Here is a 20,527-nt window from a genome sequence, read left to right on the forward strand (position 1 = left end):
AGCCTCCAGTGACCAAGGAGCAGGAGCAGGTGTAGTCCTATTAGGACCTCACAAAATCGCAATTGAGTATGCAGTACACCTAAGCTTCAAGGCTACCAACAATGTGGCAGGTACAAATATGTTTTATTCATTTCTCAGGCAAATATTTCTGCCATATGCTAACAATGTAGCAGAATATGAGGCCCTCTTAACAGGACTCGAAATCGCGATTGAAGTAAAGGCGGAAAAGCTAAGAATCCATAGTGATTCCCAACTAGTCACTAGCCAGGTGCTGGGACAATTCCAGACCAAGGACCAAAACATGGCGAAATACATGGCAAGAGCAAAGGAACAACTCAAGAAGATCGAACAAAACGGAGGACAGTGGGAAATCATACCCATCCCCAGAGAAGAGAACACTAGAGCAGATGCAATAGCCAAGGCAGCCGCAGTGAAAAGCCAGCTATATGGATCACTCCAAATGAAGGAGGAGCGGTTAACACCAACGGTAGAGGATCAGCAGGTGTTACCAGTCGCAGTCCTAGATCCATGGATGCAACCCATAGTGGCATATTTAGCGGACAGAGTCCTACCTGAAGGACGTGCCGAAGCGGCTAAGCTAGTTCGAATTTCCTCCGTCTATTCACTAATAGAGGGAGCATTGTACCGAACCTCAGCCACACACCCATGGTCCAAGTGCATATCACTAGAAGAAGGAAGCTACGTCCTTCGGGAAATCCATGAAGGAGAATGCGGAGCTCACGAGGGCGCAGTAACCTTATACAGAAAAGCAATGTTACAGGGATTTTATTGGCCCACGATGAAAAAAGACGCTGAAGAAATGGTCAAGAGGTGCGATAAATGCCAGAGATTTGGGTCGCTCATCAGAACCCCAGCCGCTCACCAGTCAACTATTGGAAGCCCTTGGCCCTTCATGATCTGGGGAGTAGACATACTGGGACCCTTTGTCCCAGCGAGAGGACAAGTCAAGTTTATAGTAGTCGCAGTCGACCATTTCACCAAGTGGATAGAGGTACAACCCATGAGCACCATAACAAGTAAGAAAATCCAGAAGTGGTTATCAAACGAAGTCATGAGCAGGTATTTGGTATTTTTCATTTTTTCCTTTAAGTCAAAAGCAAAACAAAACCACACATTAACATGTCACAGGTTCGGCACTCCACATGCCCTAGTCACAGACAACGGGAAGCAATTCGACTGCGCCAGCTTCAGAGATTTTTGCGCTGAGCTAGGAATTCTCTTAAAATTCTCCTCAGTGGCTCACCCGCAAACCAATGGACTAACAGAGGTCACCAACCGCACCATCCTTTCTGGAATAAAGAAGAGGCTAGGAGATTTAAAAGGGAGATGGGTTGATGAGCTTTATCATGTGGTCTGGGCCTATCGAACTACACCCAGAAAAGCAACAGGGGAAACCCCATTTCGCCTCACGTATGGCACCGAAGCCGTTCTCCCAGTAGAACTGGGAATGCCAACCTTACGGGTCCAGGTCTTAGACGAAGATCGCAACGAGGAGTCCCTAAGGCTTTGCCTGGACCTCCTCGAAGAGAGACGACAGCAGGTAGCAATCCGAGCTGAGGCATATCGCAGACAGATGACCAAGTATCACAACGCCCGAGTCAAAGAAAGAAAATTCGAAGAAGGAAACTTAGTCCTGAAAAAGGCAGAAATTGGAAGAGGAGCCGCCGGAGTTGGAAAGTTAGAGGCCAACTGGGACGGTCCATATCGCGTAGTAGCAGTAGTCGGCAAGGGCGCATACAAAATAGCTCACCTAGATGGGACTCCATTACCTCGCACTTGGAATGTTGAAAATCTGAAGCTATACCTTCAGTAAAAGATGTAACCACCATTCATTAATAAAGTTACTTCTTTTCTTCTCACTTTATTTAAATTTATTCATTTATGTCAGCTATATGAGTATAACCAGTAGTATGACAAAGACACAGGACGCAGCCACACATGCCCATATATAAAAAAAAAGGAGAGAGGAATGCAGTTAAAGCACATGACACAACAAGACGACTCTGCAACCAGTCGCCAACACTTGAAAAACGAAAATACAAATTGTTCGGTTAATCAAAAGAAGGGAGTCTACTATAAAGACTCCCCAACTACGTACAAAAGCTACCTAACAAGTAGCAAAGAAAAGAAACATAACGGCCAAACACACGGCCTATACATCTTCCTCTGGCAGGGTCGCTCCCTCCTTTGGACCAACAGCATCTCCTACAGGAAGCAAAATGTCAATTGGGTCCACGTCACCCAGCCCTTGGTCTGAGGCACTAACTTCAGCTTCAGGGGTCAACTCAGTAGATGGCACAATCACCTCAGTCCCAGCAAGAATTTCAGAAGAAGGCGTCACTTCCTTCTTCTCAGCACCCGTGACATTCTCCTCGGACCCAATCGCATCAATAGCCCCATCATTAACTGCATCCGACGGAAGAATAGGAGAAACACTACGCCCGGCTTTCTTCGCAGCCACCTTGGCCGCAACACGCTGACCCAGCGCGCGGAGATCAATGGACAGAAACTTACTTATATCATACTCTGGGTAATCTGCACGCACAATTTTAATAACGGTAGAGCAGAAATCAGTCAAACACCCACTTACGTACACATTAGCATCCTGTTTGCTACTTCTCTGCTCCTGCAACAACTTGTCATAGCAGAGCCTCAATTCCATCAGAGCATTCTCACGATCAGAGACCTTTTTCTCCATAATTTTCAGGAGATCAGCAGCCGTCTGACTCAGCTTGGATAACCTGACCTTCTCCGCAGCCGCAGTAGCCCGAAGGGAAGCCATTTCCTTTTCATGCTTGTGACTTAAGGACACCATCTCATCTCGGTGACGACGCATCAAAGCATTCCCTTGCAAAAGCTGACAGAACACGATACAAATAAACGACTAAACAAAAACAGAAGAAAAGAAGAAAGAAAAGACAATGAGGAGAGCATTATTTCAAACCTGAAGTAAAGCGATGTCAACCCGGTCGCAGGCTTCATTCTCCGAGAGATCGGTCCAGGACTCCATATCCTGAGGGAATTGGACAAACTGCGAGAAAAGAGACGCAATACCAGGAGAGGTCACAGTCACATTGTCCACGTTTCGCTCCAACCACTCCCTGGGACTGGGGCAAGCGTCTAGGTTCATTTTCAGTCGCTTGGCAGAGCCCTGTTTGGCTTTGTCACGACCATCACGGTTCTTTTTAGCAGAAGGGGCAGCCAAGGTAGCATCCATGGTTTTCTCCAACTTCACCACAGGCTTAGGAGGGAGAGAAGTAGACGCTGGAACAACACCAGTAATCACAGGGACATCTTCATCAAAGGACAATTTCAACGAATCCAGATAATTCTCACCCATATCTGCAGTTGCCGAAAAACAAACAAATCAAAAGACGAATAAACATCAAGTAGAAGGAAATAAGATAAATTGAAGCATACCATGAGAGGCAGTCAGATCTACATAAGATCCAGTAGGAGAATTATGGCAAGATTGAGATAGGGTACCCTCACTCTCTAAAGGACCCTCAGTCACAGCACGAAGGGGCAACTCAAGATGAGGAAACTCTCGCAGAAGGTATTTATCTACTAGATCACAACAATCGTACATACAACTTTTGGCATCATCAATAAGAGAATCTACTACCTCCAACTCAGTAGCAGAAAGGGGAGAGAAAGCCAACGAGGCTGCATCATCAACCCACTCGGTAGGAAAATCAACAAACGCTTCATCATGACTGACAACAAAAAAGGACCGTTGCCAGCGTTTAGTGATCTTAGGGAGACCTTCAACTACCCTCTTACCCCTATGGGCAACTAAACGAACGTAAAATTCATTGTTGCGACGAGACACGAAGAACAGCTGGCTAAGGAGACCTAGAGAAGGGACTAAGCCCCGTTCGTGAGACAACTCAACGAAGCAACAAAGAGTCCTAATGGCGTTAGGGTGGATTTGAACCAGAGGAACTTGATAGTCCACAATAAAGGCTTTGATCAGAGGATCCAAAGGAAAACGCAAGCCACAACGCAACTGTTCTTTATAAACGATAACCTTGCCGTCACCGACGAAGGTGTTAGCAGCAACTCGAGAACCGCAGACAGAAAGAGAATAGCTAAGAGGAATACCATACTCTTCACGGAATTCAGCCAAAATCTCTTTATCGACATTGGAGGTAAAAGTATCAAGAGAATTCCTATAATCTACAGCCGTACCAGATGAGGGAAGAGAGACAGAAGACCTAGTCCGAGGCATTGAATCAATTACACTACTAATAAAGCAGATGAAAGAGATTTACCTGATAAAAGGAGGAAGAAAACACCCAAAGATTGAAGGAAATGAAGCCGAAGCAAGAGCAGATCAGAGGAGGAAGAAGGAGCAGTTAAAAGAAAAAAAAGGAAATTTGAAAAAAGCATTTAAAGAAGCAACTAGAGAACCGTTAAGCGGTTACCTGCGTGAAACGTGGCGACAGGCGGAAGTCCAGGGGATTTCAAATGATTACAAATTATAGGAATCATATACAGTTTAAAGTTTTCAACTAATAAGGGGTCACGGACTGCTTAATTTGAGATCGTTACTCATTAATTAGTACAGTTACAATACAAACAAACCATAATTATACAGTAGTAATTAATAAATAAAAACTTAAAATAATATATTTATAGTATATATAAAAATTGATGAGTATTAGTTTCTAATAAATAAATGAAATTATAATTTATTTATTTTATATATATTATATATTATTACTAATTCTTCTATCAAATATATTTAACCAAGTTTGATTTGATTCTTTTATAAATGAAAAGTCTATTTCAATGAAAAAGAGAATAAATAGTACTAAATCACTATCGAAGCGATAATCTCATTTCCATCCTACACGATTTTTGCTAAAGTAAACATAAATAAAAGAATTAATTTTTTGATTCTAATGTTTTTTTATCATCACAAGAAAATTCAAAAACTATAAATGCACACAAGTTTTTTTAATATAAAAAGTAATTTATATACACACAAGTGGCTACTTAAAAACAAAGACATAATGCCAAGAATATAAATTACTAGAGAATTTAAGGTTCCATACCCCATGTGTTGTCCCATTAACATAGGGCATAGGATCCCTTGAGAAATAAGATAGCACATTAATATATACTCTGTGCTCTAACTAACCATAAATCTATATTTTATATAATTTTACCTTTTAATATAAAGTTTGTTTAATTAAATCATGGGGTTGTTACGTTGTTCTTTATCTAATAGCAAAGATCACACGATTTATAAATAATTTAACATAATCAACAGTTTAGGGTGATTTAATTAATTATTATTAGGGATATTTTAAAGAAAACTGAGATAAATATACACAAAATATATTCCATTGATATGACAGAGTTAAGGGGATGGAAGGTGCTACGACCCCTAATCTTCGTTTTTTTATTTTCGTATAAATTATTTAAAATTTTAGGTTTGCCCCTTTCAATATTATACTGTATTACATAAATAAATAATTTAGTTTTGAACACTTAACCAAAATATACAATCGATGCTTATCAGGATGTATTTTCATATCTTTTCAAACTTTTTAAAAATTAAATATAGATTCCGAGGAGTTAGGAAGTGATGGTTTTCGGTTTTGAGCCGGAAATTCGTCGTTTCTTTGCCCTTCTAATTATATTTTCTCTGTTTGATAGGTTTTTTTATCAATAAATTAATTTTATTATGAAAACTTAGACGTATTTTGGAGAGTTTAATTTGTGTGGCTTTGATAAAATTATTTTTACGTTGTCTGTAAGTTAATCCTTTATATAATCAAAAACTATTTAGTGTTTGTTCGAAATTTTAAATTCAATTTTTTTATGAAAGGTTATAGTTGGCTATCGAAATATATTAAAAACGGAGTACGGTGATGAAGGAAGTTTTGTAGGTTGTAAATTGCATCACTTGAATTTATTGAAATATTAACGTTGTCAACATTGTATTTTTATATTTTTATCATGTTGTTTTGTTTTTAACAATTGTTAGTTTTAATTTGTTTTTATTTTTGCACCAATTAATTTGAAGTATATTTTGATGTTTTACTCGGTTTAGCGGTGGCTTTTATATACACACATGATACAGTATTGAGTAATCAATTAAACTATTGACTGTTTAGTTTTTCCTAAATTCTAATAATTGCATATACTGTCTGATTTGTTTGGTGGCATTTTGCTTATAATATTTCCTAATTAGAAAATAATATTTTTTCATATCACCGAAAACTGATTATGTTAAAAAATAATAATTTAAAATATAAGAACAATCATAATCATGAAATTGATAGCCCTATTTTTTTTTTTATAAAGAGGAGACTGGCCAAAACCAGAAAGAACTAGAGAGATCTACACATGCGAGAAAACGAAATTCCCGCATTATAATCAGAGACGAAGCTAGAAATATCAGCTAACAAAGCATCGTAGACATTGAGCCCTAAATTTTGAGAGAAGCCGTGGTTAGCCATTCTATCAGCACAACGGTTTCCTTCCCGGTGGATATGCTGGATCTTCACACGCCAATCTCGCTTCAAGAGACCTTTGATAGCAATCAACAAATTAGTATTGGCATTAACAGAGTAGTCTTCCTTAAGAATAGCTTCCACTGCAATTAAACTATCCATCTCGAAAATAACGTCTCTGAAGCCTTTTTCCTAAGCAATATTAAGACCATCATACGCTCCCCATAATTCAGCTTGGAGAACAGAGCGGTATCCAATGCTCCTACTATACCCAAAGACCCAATCACCGTTGTTGTTCCTAGCAATTCCTCCGGCAGCTGCGATGTTTCCTGGTTGCCGAACTGCCCCATCCGAATTGATCTTGAACACAGCCGAGGGAGGAGGGCTCCAACCAATGAGGTACTCTTTTTTGTAGCCTAAGCCAGGTTTTGAAAGCAGCAAGTAACAGTGAGCTTGGGTATTATACTTAACCATCTTGCGAATCTCCATAACAAGCGAGTCCGAGCTACGATTTGAATTCTTGAAAATTAGCTTGTTCCGCTGTTGCCAAAGCGACCAACAAGTAATACCAAATATGTCACGACCCGATTCTCGGCATCGAGACCGGCGCTAGGGAATGGGAGTGGTTGCTCCGAAACCCGTAGCAAGCCTTAAAAGTACATTAAAATCACTTAAAATTTTTCGCGGAATTCAAATCATTTTCGAACATTTTAAAATCGCAGTTTAAAACGTTCTCATAAAAATTACCATTTAAAAACATGCACATAATTTTCTCTTTAATTATTGCATTTTAGTTTCAAAACCATTTCTCTATGGTTTATCATGCATCTCAGGTGCATACCATCTTACTATGGTAATTACTGCATTTCACTATGCAGGCCATTTCTCTAATGGACTTAACTGCATTTCACTATGCAGGCCATTTCTCTAATGGACTTAACTGCATTTCACTATGCAGATGCGTTCGCCACATTTTATTCAAGTGCAGTCGCTCGGACTTTCGCACAGCATTCACATATTACATATTATCAGAGTTTAGCGTTATAAAATATAAAGCATAAATAAGTCCAACGACTACTAAGGTATCACCGTTCATTATTCTAGCTACTGCAACTCTAGACACATAAAGGGAAGTCATTCTCACTTTATTCAAGTCAGGGATTTCCGGAACAAGAAATTGGAAATCCACACGTCAAACTACTCGCCTGTAAAAATATTAAATTCAACGGGGTCAGTTATAAAAACTGGTGAATGCGTACAACATGTACTAATAAACATTAATATGAAAGCAATGCATTCCAGATTACCGATTCATATGAAACCCTAAACCATGATTCATGTTCCTATATGCTTTCAACACAGGAAACATAAATATTCCACATCATTTCATCATATTCGGGTTAACCTTTTATTTTTCTTTGGCCGTATTTATTTTTTCTTTTTGTACCTTTAGCCAGTCAAATCCGATTATTCTTATTTTACGTATATGAAAGTTCCAGACTCTTCTTACAATACAACGGATTTCGGCAGTACATAAATACTGTCGCCAATTTCACTTTTTTTATTTAAAAGGTTCAACCTCTCAGATCTCGGCAGTTTCTCTTTACTGCCTTTGGTCGTCTATATTCCGTTGCCTCTGAAGATCTGTTCACACAGAGTCTAGGCCGTCGCCTGACTTTCCAAGCCGTCGCCAGGATTCACACAGTATATTCACATGCAACCCATTCTAAATGCAATACCGGTGATCACACAACACTATTGCCGCCCAATAGTAAGCACGTTTCAATGAATCTAAATCGGTTTCAACACTATGAATAGTTCATGCGATTTAAATTCAAAATAAAATAAAGCATTTGCAAATCATGTAAAGCAGTTCGCAATATTTTTAATACTAATATTTAGCAGTATAAGTTGTAAACACACTCACAGTACTCGCTTATTCCAAATATTAAAAAAATATCACCCGTCGAATATCAAAACCTTTGCTCGCCGGTTTCCGCGACAAAACTCGCTGGATCTAATTTAGAGATTAAAACATTAATAAATGTAATAACTCTAAATTCTAGGATATAGTCTAGACCGACTCAACCATATAAACCACATAATCACAAACCAAATTTGATTCCGACTATCTCTTCCCGCGTCATCGTATTTCTATACGATACACCACGTAGTTTATTTATTTTCAATAAATAAACATAGAATTATAACTCCATATAATTCTAACACACATTCAATTCACATAATTTTCTAAAAATACACTTTTAGAAAATCTCAACAAATATACCACATTTCATAAATAATCAAAAATATTTTTCCGTAAAATATTTTTGACCCGGGGCTCGGACCCCCTTATTTTCTGCCAAAAACATTTCGGCACTAACTGCTGCCAAATGAGTTTAGGACTGAGCCAACATGCTCTATCCCCTCTACTCATACTCCGGTCACCGTATTCCGGTGGTTTTGGCCGGAAAACTCAAAAACGCTAAAAACGCTTAAAAATCCATTTTAAGCCATTTTAACACCGAAATTCACCAAAATCAGTTTCAAATACATTTTTAATTTTTATCTTGTAAAAACAGCAGCCCAAAATTTTAAAATATTTATTTTTCATTATTTTAGCCATTAAAACCGAAATATCAATTAATAATCAAAACCGATTATTAATCCGTCAAAACACTTCGATTAAATCACTTAAATTCCATAAATAATTATCATATGTATTTCCAGAATTTTTTTTTTCATGAATTATTTCTGTCCAGAAATTAAAATGACAGTTTTACCCTTTTTCATCAAATTTTAGCCGAATAGAGTTATTAAAAATTAAACCCGATTATTAAACCGCTAAAAATTAACCATCAACCATTTAATTAACATCAACCACAAATATAACTCATCCATAAATAAAATTATTTCCAGAAATAAAAAATCCACTTATTTTCCATTTTTAAGCGATTTTTAAGCTTTTAAACAATTAAAAATCGAAACCCAACTAATTAAATTAACACCCGAAATGTTTAACATTTTTAATCCACAAAAATCACACTTTAAAGCATATATAAATCTCAACATATAGATCAGCCCAGAAATTTAAATAAATAATTTAATTTTCACGGAAAAATTATTTTTAAACCGAAACCCATTAAACTAGTAACTAAAACCAACTAATTATCCATCAAACATCAAATTTAAACCATCCTAAGCATGTTTCTAGAGTTCATCAACTTCAGAAAATAAAAATCAAGATTTGAGCTTGAAATTATACCTTGATTCAACATGCAAATACACCTACACGATCTACGCAATATTCCCGACAATTTTCGTGAAGAAAGTTTTGAGAGAAAATGAAAGTGTAAAGCTTTGTGTTTTGATCTATGGTGTGTTCGGCACCCACAAGAAAATGAAGAAGATGATTGAAGACTTGGGCACCAAGACTTCATATGGAAATATCTAGATATTTACTTGGAGTTTCAATTATTTACAAGTTTGCCATTATGGCATTCTTGTAAATAATTCGAACTCTAGGGGCAAAATAAACTCAACTTTACCAAATATTCAAAAACATTAAATCATATCATATGGGCTGAGTTAAAATATTTTTGGGCCTTTAAAAATATTTAAAATAATTATTTTTACGGTTTTTAGTGAAAAATCACAAAATTCACTTTTAACACGTAAAATTGCCAAAAATCACATTTAAGGCAAAAACATAGCAAATCACATTTTTACCCTTATAAATTCATCACGTGAATTTATTCACTATTTTCGAGGTCCTAATCAATTAAAATCGGACACTAGCGAAAATAAACGCTAAAAATTCTACGGGGTATTACAAAATATAATGCTCCAACTTCCTGCTTCATTCCCTTTAGAGCTCTCCTGCAAGTTACCAAAAATCAATCATCAAAATGGCAATTAAAAAATTGAGTAACATTGAGATTAAGATTAGGAGTTATAATTTTTCTCCACACTTCCCTAGCAAAGCAACAAAATCTGAGAATATGGTCAATATCCTCAGTGTGGTAACCGCAAGTGTTGCAGGAGATGTCCTCGGTCATGTGTCTCCGGCCGCGTTCGAAGTTCGTCAAAATATTTCCTCTAGCAGCCAACCAAAGCATAGTGCGGACTCTATGCGCTCCTCGCCATTTCCAAATAACCCGCCATTTACTGTTATCATCTTCCATAGAGGTGCTATCTTGCAACTTATAAGCAGAATTCACACTAAACCTGCCGTTGGATGAGAGACCCCAGAAAATTTCATCGTTGCCGTCGGTCGAAGAAGGGGGCCAAATTGATAGCCCTATTTTCTTGTATAGTTTTATAAAAAAGAGGAAGCCAAATAAAACGTTAAAAATATTTAGGTTCTTTTGACAAATAATATTTGGTTTGCTACAGCTAAAATTTATTTAGCAAAATTATAATATAATTGACGGAATTAAAATACTACTCCATTAATATAAAAAATAGAAACTACAACTTTTTTGTGAGTGAGTAAGCCAATAAAGTATGACTGGAAAACTAAGGCCTCCCTTGATTCGCAATTTCTGGGACGTATCTTCCCGTAATGTGTAGTTTCTGGAAAGTTAACTTCCCAGAAAATTTGATAAATGTTGCTTATTTCGATTTTTATTTTCCGAGAAGTACGAATTGATTTTAATATAATATATTATATTTTTAATTAAAAAACATAAATGTCCTTTGATAATTTTGATATTGTTAAACAATTGTTTTTTAAATTGAGCAATAAATAATGTAATTCTTGCTTATTAACTCCTATTTTATGATTCAAGTACTATCTGAGAGAGTTTTTAAATATTAAAATTTAAAAGATTTATTTTTTATTTGAATTTTACATGATATAAAATATTTAATAAAAATATTTATTTTTAATTATAGATAATAATTATAAAACAATATAAGTATATTTTTTGAAATAAATAAAAACATTTTTATATGAATTTTAAAAGACTTAAGGAAAGAATTAAGGTTAAATTAGGAAAATTTTAATAAAAAAGTTAGGCAACATCCTCTATTAAATTATCTAGAATTATAAAAATTGAGTACCAATTTAATTTTTTTAAATAATTAAAACCGTCATTTAAAGTATTTAATAAAATAAACTATTACAAATCAACCATTATTTTAAATTTTATTTGATAATTTGATGAGTCACAGTACGAGCCACGTGTGAAATATGTAAAACGACACTAGTATATAAAGAAAGAGGTAAATGACTAAACACAATCAAGCAATAATTTTTCTACTATAGGCAACTCAATGAAGGAGAAGATCAATGCTCTATCCAAGACAAAAGACTTCTCGAAATAGAATCATGATAAAAAAATTCCCACTGAATTACCATTTTTCATTGAGGCCAAATAATCTGCCGTATTGTTCGCTTCTCTATAAATATACACAACTTTAACTTTTCAATCTCTGTTGATTAACGACCGAATAGCAAATAAAAGATTCGAATACTCAACCGCAATGTAAGAACTATCAATTTTATCAAGAATTGCCTTGTTGTCAACTTCAATTGATACATTTTAGTTAGCTTAGTTAGAGTTATGTGCTAGATGATAAATTTTCCAAAGTAAACAATTTTAAAGACCGAAATTAAATCCACAACCTTTAAAATGCAGTTGGAGAACCCAGACAAGCCTCACTTGCCTTTGGCTTATCTTCTTGTAAATTCAGTGTGTATTTCCTCGCAAAAGACAAAAAAAATTATATAATCTCCTAAATTCTAAATCATGCTACAATTACACCCTAATTTCTAGCTAGAGTTTCATTTTTATAAAGACATTTAAATGGCATATCATTAAGAAATAATTTTCCTTAAACGTGCATTTGGAAACCTAAATCCTAGCTAGTCTCTACACCACCTTCTTGCCCATTCCTCATTTTTAATTGGCTAATCACCTACAAAACTACCGACCTTTCAATTTGTTTTCAATAACACTCTCACCTTGTAAAAACTTCAATAGCACTCTATTTCGCATTTTTACGTTTTAATAGCACCCTAAACTATTAAATTGAACTATTTTCAGTTGGATAAAATTCAAAATAAGTCCTTTGCATTTACCACATATTCTAAATAATATTAAATGTTATAAATACTACAAAAAAACTATCTTCTCCATATTTAAAGATGAATAATAATAAAAAAATTATTTAATTAAAATAATTAAATTCCGACCAATCGCCATCTTCTCGAATCCGTTACCGACTCTTTCAGACCGCGATTCGCCATTTTTTTTTGAAAAACACAGTTCTTCCTCGTTCTTGAGGAAGAACATAATTCTTCCTTGTTCTTGAGGAAGAACTTCCTCAAGAACTCATCCTCCATGGGAGGATGGAGGACGAGCTCGTCCTCCCATGGAGGATGATGGAGGAGAAGCGGCGGGTGGCGGGGTGAGGAAGATACCAGAAAAAATGTAGGGTAAAAATTAATTTTTTTTAATTTTTTATTTAAATTAGTGGGGAAGAGGGCTTATTTGTATGTATTTTAAGTTAAGGAATGTGTTTGTATTTTTTTAATTAGAAAAAGATATAAAATGATCCTTTCATTTAGTTATTTTATAAAATTTAATCCTTATAATAATAAAATCATCTATTTTTTTAAATTTAGTGTGCTATTGAAATGTAAAAATGCGAAATAGAGTGCTATTGAAGTTTTTACAAGGTGAGGGTGTTATTGAAAAAAATGAAAGGTCGGTAGTTTTACAGGTGATTAGCCTTTCTAATTCAGTTTTTTTTATGTATATATATTCTCATTAATTTTTTTTGAATTCATCGGATCTCGTTAAAATGAATATGAAACAGTTACATTTGTAAAAAATTCGGGATAATTTGAAAACTAAATCCAATAACCTGACATGGAACAGACAACATGCTGCCTAATTCGCAGACCTTATTTACGAAAATAAAAATAAATTACTAACTGTTTCGCGAATTAAGTGCAGTCTTCAATCACTCTTTGTTCAAACTTCTCCAGACACCCGCAAACTCACAGCATCTGATTAAATCAACACTTGATATAACTCCTTTTAAAAAAGAGACAACAACTCCTTCCAGAAAGGAGACAACAAACCTTTCACAGAAAAAAGACAACAAATCTTTCATAAAGAAAGGACAAAGTAAAACATTCATAAAAAGACAAACAATAAAAAATAAATAAAACTAATATAGCTTATAGACGAATCCATTTTATTACTGAAAGATCTTCAATCTATCGTCGCTTCTTGATAATTGAATTGCGCTTCGTAATAAATTTCAATCCGTAAGAAAAATGAAAAAGAATTGGCTATTTATTATATTTTATGAAATTAAAATAACATAAACAAAAGGGGTGGCTACCGTCAATAGAAAAATTAAACTATTGACTGCTGACAAAGAAAAAATAAGAAAAAAGCTGGGTTTTTGACAAAAAAAGTGCCTCCCTACTATTAGAATTCCTGATTTTGTGCCACAAAACACAAAATTATATTTTTGTGCCTGGAGCCCACGCTGCCCGTAAAGAGCCATTGCGGGCAGAAATCTGGCCCGCAATGAGCCTTTGCGGGCCAGTTGTCAACATTCCTTGCCACATGGCAGGGAATTTAATGCCGCACGCAATGGCTCTTTGCGGGCGGCATCCCCTATTTAAAGGGGGGGTGTGGTGATTGTTTCACCACACTCAACACACTTACAAAAAAAACATGAATTAAAGTCTTTGGGTAATTTTTTTTGATCAACAAAGTCTTTGGGTGGTGATTTGAGTGATTAGTTTGGGCGGATTTGGGTTAGTTTGACGGATTATTTTTGGAGCTTAACCGGATTATTTTGGCGTTAAATTTTATTTTGGAGCTTAAAGTCTTATTATTATTATTTTGTGAGGACTACAAGAGGTAAGTCCGTATTACTTTTTATAGCTAATCTTTTTTTATTAATAAATATTAAAATGTGTATTATTAGATTTAGAATTTAGTTAATATTAGATTTAAAATTTGTATTATTAGATTTAGATTTAAAATATTAAAACGATATGTATGAATATAAAATACAAAAACATTATAAAATGAACATTACGCATAAATATTTGATAAAATGTATAATAGTGTGGCTAAAATGTGTACGATTTTCTATATAGTTTAATAAATTAATTTAAATTATTAAATGAATTGTTTATAAATTGTTAAAAATATTACTTTATAAATATATCTAAGTGAATTAAATTTATCATTTTTTATATAAAAAAATATGAATTAATCCTAAAAATGTACATTTGTAGAAATTACTTTGATATTAATTTATTACGCATGTTTGTAGTAATGGCGTCAAACAGTATATTATTTGTGATATGGTGTGATGGTAGCATCATAAACTCCCCCCGTGGAGTTGAATATTTGGGGGGTAGATATGTTCATGTACCGATTAATGGAAGAATAAATTTTGGGGAGTTGGCCGAAATCTGTAGAACGACAGTATCTACTAGTGTGAGCCCTCCGGAGGTCACGAAAATTTATTTTCGGCTACCTCATGTTGAAAGGTATGAGATATGTTCATACTCGTTGTTCGAAGTGCAAGATGACCAAAACGTATTTGCGATTCTGAACCAGACAGCTCGAATGCCGACGTTGAACGTGTTAGAGTTCTACGTGGAGTATCATATTTCGGCTTCTAATGAAACTTCGATGCAACTAGATTTATGTTCTAGTGAGTCTGAGAGAGGCAGTGTGGAAGAGGAAGAAGACGAGCACTATGATAGTGAGGAAGAGGATATGGAGGATATTCTAATCGCTGAAGAACCAAGTAATATTACACAATACCAGTCTCAACTTCCGCAACACATACGATGTGTCGATCTCAGTGACTTTGATGTGGACGAGACATGGGAAGCGCCGAACATTGAATGGCAGCGTGGGATGGAATTTCAAACCGGGATGATTTTCTCGAGTCGATTGGTTGTGCGAACATGTGCCATTACTTATTCGGTTGATAATGGACGAGAGTTTCAGAGTCACCGGACAACAAAAACAACACTGGTCCTAGTTTGCAAGCATCGAAAAATGTGCAATTGGTGGCTGCGGGCCACCCTGCTCCAGAAAACCAACACATGGACGCTGACGAAATATATCGGGCCACACAAATGCGATATGCTAGCGTCAACTCGTAACCACAGAAATTTTGGAATTATTCAAATTGCCGATTTTATTAAGACTCAAGTGTTGGGGCAGCGTGATATTCGGATTAAGACGCTTATGGCAGGGATTTTAGAATCCTTAGGACTGGCCCTTCCATATAAGCGGGTGTGGTATGGAAAGGAGAGAGCAATTAGCAGCGTCTACGGGGACTGGGAATATAACTACACGCAAATCACGAAATTCATGGATAATGTGGTCCTCGTGAATCCTGGATCCTTCTGGCATGGTGAAGGTATGAAAATAAATCACTTTTATAAATTTAATATGTAATTAAATTTACATTATATCCTAACTATATCCATTTCCAACAGGCCGCCTAACTGATTGCGGTGGGGTGCAATGTAGAATTTTCAAAAGAATGTTTTGGACCTTCTTTCCGATGGTTGACGGATTTCCATTTTGCAAACCAGTTCTATTCATCGACGGGACGCACTTATATGGTAAATACAAATTGCATATGTTGATAGCGTCGGCGGTAGATGGCAACAACCACATAATCCGGTAGGCAATCTTTTAATGATTTCTTTATACGGATAATGTTTTGTTTTATTTTCCAACTGATATGTAAATAATTTTTCATTTTAGGAGACTCCGACTTTGGGCTCGCGCAGGAGTGCTTCAGTGACCCGAATAGAGAATATTCATCCGCGCATTCGAGAGGAAGTAATGCGGACAGCACTAGGACCCTTCATTACTATGCGGCAATACACCGTAGACATGACTCTGGTGACTGCATTAGTTGAGCGGTGGAAGCCGGAGACCCACACATTTATGTTTCCTGAGGGGGAGCTCAAGCTTACAGTCAGAGGCAAGCTTACAGTTTCGGGGGAGCTCAAGCTTCCAAAACACTTTTAGAGAGTATGTCGCGATATGGGACTCCAGGGAACTGTATGTGGTCCAAGGCCCGTTGCTGGACTATCTGTCCCACTTCCATTCAGAGTACATGGAGTGGTACAGACGCATCAGCAGGAGATGGATTACCCATCACGGGGCAGAGGCTGGATCAACTGTACGTAATCTACATAATTTTTATTTAAATTTAATTGTAAATAATATGATAACTGACTTTCTATTTTAATTTTTATCAGCGTCATGCCATGGAGAGGATTCGCTTACAGTCAGAGGCAGGGTCGAGTATTCGTACTTACGCTCGTAGTCACCAGTTAGGCACCATGGAGGACCGGAGGGACACACAGTGGCCACCACCAGAGCCTGCTGTTCCGCCACAGCCCTTGCCTCATATAGATCCCCCGACGGTCGACGTACAGCGTATACGAGGTCGTCGTCGGGGTAGAACCAGACCTCAGGAGGAGACACGCGAGATGGCAGAGAACCCTATGCCACCCCCTGTACGTTTTAATCTAAAATTTTTTTTATTTAATATTAAATCAATAATTCTAATAAACAATTTGTTTTTTTAGGTCGACTTTCACGGGGATACCGAGGATTTCGTCCGACAGTATTACGGGTCTACGACGTATTATGGGAGCACCTCAGCGCAAATACAGTGCCCACCAGCTGCATCCTTTTCGGTACCACCTACCGACCCTCTCCCGGCACAGGTACGTTTCAATCTCAAATTAAATATTTTCCATTATAATATCAATTATAATAAATACTACTTTCTTTTCTTTCAGGATGATTTATTTGGGGATACCGAGTACTTCATTCGCCGGTATCCAGCTTCGTCTTTTACGGTACCGCCTTCGTCTGTACCCTATGTAGGCCCGTCATTTGGGCAGGCAGATTACATTACGCCGCTGGCCACGCCTCCTCCACAGTTCTCCCAGCATCCGACTTCTGCTTTTACCCCGTTTCAGGCGACTCAGACGGCGCAGACACCTCCTCCTCAGACACCTACATATTTGCCGACTGTTCCTGTATTTGACGATTCTTGGAACTTTAGCTCCCTGACCACTCCTCCCTCACAACGGTCCCGACTTATGGAGGGCTACATTCCGATGCCGCCAAGTCAAGATCCGGGCTCCTCTTCTCGCCCGACTCAGAGTCCCTCCCAGATGCATTTTTCTCTTGATGACCCTTGGATCTACAATTTGGTTCAGGACCCACAGCCGTTTAGTGACTTTCAAGGAATGCAGGCTCCTTCTTTTTCTCTGGGATTAGGGTTAGACCCCTCCTCACAGGCTCCTGCTCCTGATGTGCATGATGATGACGAGATTGAGGATGTGGCCAGTCCAGTCGCCGATAGTTGAGAGAGAAGCTCCAGACCAGATGGAAGACGTTACCGCTGATTAACTGATAGTCAGATGAGTCGACGTGTCAACAAGGGTTACGACATGAGGACACGCTTACGGAGTCCTGATAGATCAGACTTTACTGAGTAGTTTTATTATTTTTGTACAATTTTTTATTTTTGCATTATTAATTTATTTACGGTTACTTTTAATTGTGTTGTATGGTTTTTATATAATTATGTATAATTTCATTATTAATTTATCTTTATCGCTTGCATATTAGTCGGAAAGACGCTCGATTCCTTTTAAATATCGAAATTGTAGATAATTTTTATTTATAATATTTTATTTTTTATTTGTTAAATTTTTTAAAAAAATTAATAACAAAATAATATACATATTTTTTTTAAAAAAATTATATCTGCTGCCAATGATTGGGGAGAGAATCTCCCCAATCATTGGCTGCTTAAGCAGCCCGCAAAGAGCCATTGCGGGCTGCTTAAGAATTAATCCAGCTGTTTAATCAGCTGGATTAACTGGCCCGCAAAGGCTCATTGCGGGCCAGATTTCTGCCCGCAATGGCTCTTAACGGGCAGCGTGGGCCCCAGGCACAAAAATATAATTTTTGTGTTTTGGGGCACAAATCCAGAATTTCTAATATGAGGGAGGCACTTTTTTATCAAAAACCCAAAAAAGCTCTAGACGGTTAGGGTTTGTTAGAGAAAAAAGAGAAGAAAAGGCGGCTACAACTATTTTATATTCTCATTAATTAAATTCTCACATTTAAACCTTACTCAAAACTTTAAACTTATAAAAGATTGACCATCACCTTTTCAAAAGTTTGTAAGGCGGATATGCGATCAAATTGCGTATAGTAGACTATTTTTTACCAGATCTACAGATTTATCTTGCATTTTACAATGTAACTAATTTTATTCATGAGTTAATGCAATGATATCCATGTTGATCTATAAAAAAGATAGTAAAAATATTTTATTTAAATATCCTCATTTTTGATATAATCAAACGTATTTTTAAACATCTTTTATAAATTTAGAAGTAATTTTATAAGTGTAGCTATCATCAAGATATTCCATTTACATTTAAGAATTTTACATTAAAATGTTTTTTTATGAATACATTAAAACGTTTCTTTTGTCATTATATTACAATATAATAAATCCTCTTATCTAATGATTTATAATTAAAACTATTTATTTGATTAAGAGCATGTCATCCAAACAAAATCTATCAAGTATATGAGGCAGTATATCCAAAATCAAAGACTTTCAAATACTTAATTAATTAAGGTACAGTTTTCATTGAAGAATTTCGAAGGAATAAAGTTTATGATTTTCTATTTTTAATTTATGCGCTATGAAAAAAACTGCATTCCGATGACAGGCCCGCATGACGGGCTATTAGGAACCCCTGAATCTAGAGCCACTTGCCGTTCTAACTAATTTGTGAAAAATCATTAGGTATGGATATGTCAAGGACTTTTTGTCCTATTCCTTCCTTCAAACTCCGAATTTGCACAATCTTATAGATTCACCGAAATTCATTGTTTGGTATGGAAAAAATAACATGAGAATCAAATTCAACGGAAAAGTTAATTTAGAATCACATTCGTAAAAGTTATAATCTATCATTTCTTTTATGAATGATGAATTGCGTTAAACTTTAATTATTCTAAATATATTCTATACATCTATTGATTTTATATTAAATTCAAATGACAGAATTATAAATTTATAAATTTATTAAACTTATTAATTTTAAAAATCTCCAGTCAAAAGGGTGTCTAAATTAAATTGTTGATGAAGATAAAGTTTACATTAGGGAGTACTAACAACTAACCTAGCCGTCTCTCTCTTTTAAAAAACCTCTCAAGCCCTTGTAAGTTTTTTCTTTTTGTTCATTTGGGAGGTGGTTTTTGGCCATTCTTGGCCAAAAATCACCTCCCCAATCTCTCAAATTCAATTTTTTAGCCTTTTCTATAGTTTTTTTCTTCAATTTTGAATAAAGTTTTTTTCTTGGCCAATTTTGGTCTAGATCTAGAAATTATTTTCTACCATAGTATCTTGATTTTATTAGAGTTATCTGTTCTAATCGAAATTAAGAATAGTTTGTTTCATCGTTGGAGATGAAATTGTTTTTTGCGATGCAAGCGATTTAAATCTCTAAAACAATTAGAGTCACCATCTTACGACGTATTTCACCAAATATCGGTATATTTTGCGTCAGTATAGATGATGTCTTTAATGTTCAAGAGAAGAGATATGTCACAGAAGATGTGATTAGGGACTTTAACGATGAAGTTATAGCTGCTAGCTGTAGCAGTCGTGCGATTAAAGTTAGTATTATCATGGCAAGTGAAGCTAATCTAATTCCCTTTATTTCAAAGGTTGTGATGGATGCCTTCAACAACAACTATTTGCTTTGTAATATTATCAGTTTGATAGCACATGACTACTTTAGCTTAATTGAGATGCATATATGTTGTTTTAATTACGATAGAAAATCTCATGTGGTAGTATATGACTATTTTAGTTTATCTAACTGGTTGGGGCATGTCCCTCCGATTATCAAATTCTATGTACTGGCTGATCAATCAGCTTTTGATTAATAGAACTTTTTATTTCAAAAAAAAAACAAC

General features: G+C 35.9%; 1 protein-coding gene and 1 long non-coding RNA gene across 3 annotated transcripts; one reads left to right on the plus strand and one right to left on the minus strand.

Moving 5' to 3' along the window:
• Positions 1–7,247: 7,247 nt before the first annotated feature.
• LOC130015215 (uncharacterized) lies at positions 7,248–9,906 on the minus strand. Of its 2 annotated transcripts, XR_008790278.1 has the most exons (3): positions 9,754–9,906; positions 8,416–8,505; positions 7,248–7,693 (listed from the first exon to the last, which is right to left on the minus strand). It is a non-coding gene; the product is annotated as an uncharacterized LOC130015215 (long non-coding RNA). The 2 variants fall into 2 exon arrangements; XR_008790277.1 differs by lacking the exon at positions 8,416–8,505.
• A 4,894-nt stretch (positions 9,907–14,800) lies between these two features.
• Positions 14,801–16,528, plus strand: LOC126675564 (uncharacterized). The gene is made up of 3 exons (XM_050370217.1): positions 14,801–15,905; positions 15,985–16,174; positions 16,285–16,528. Exons 1-3 carry the CDS (start codon positions 14,801–14,803, stop codon positions 16,526–16,528), a joined length of 1,539 nt encoding a protein of 512 aa, XP_050226174.1.
• The last annotated feature ends 3,999 nt before the right edge of the window (positions 16,529–20,527 follow it).

Source organism: Mercurialis annua, linkage group LG3 (assembly GCF_937616625.2).
Source record: "Mercurialis annua linkage group LG3, ddMerAnnu1.2, whole genome shotgun sequence".
In the NCBI taxonomy this organism is placed as follows: domain Eukaryota; kingdom Viridiplantae; phylum Streptophyta; class Magnoliopsida; order Malpighiales; family Euphorbiaceae; genus Mercurialis; species Mercurialis annua.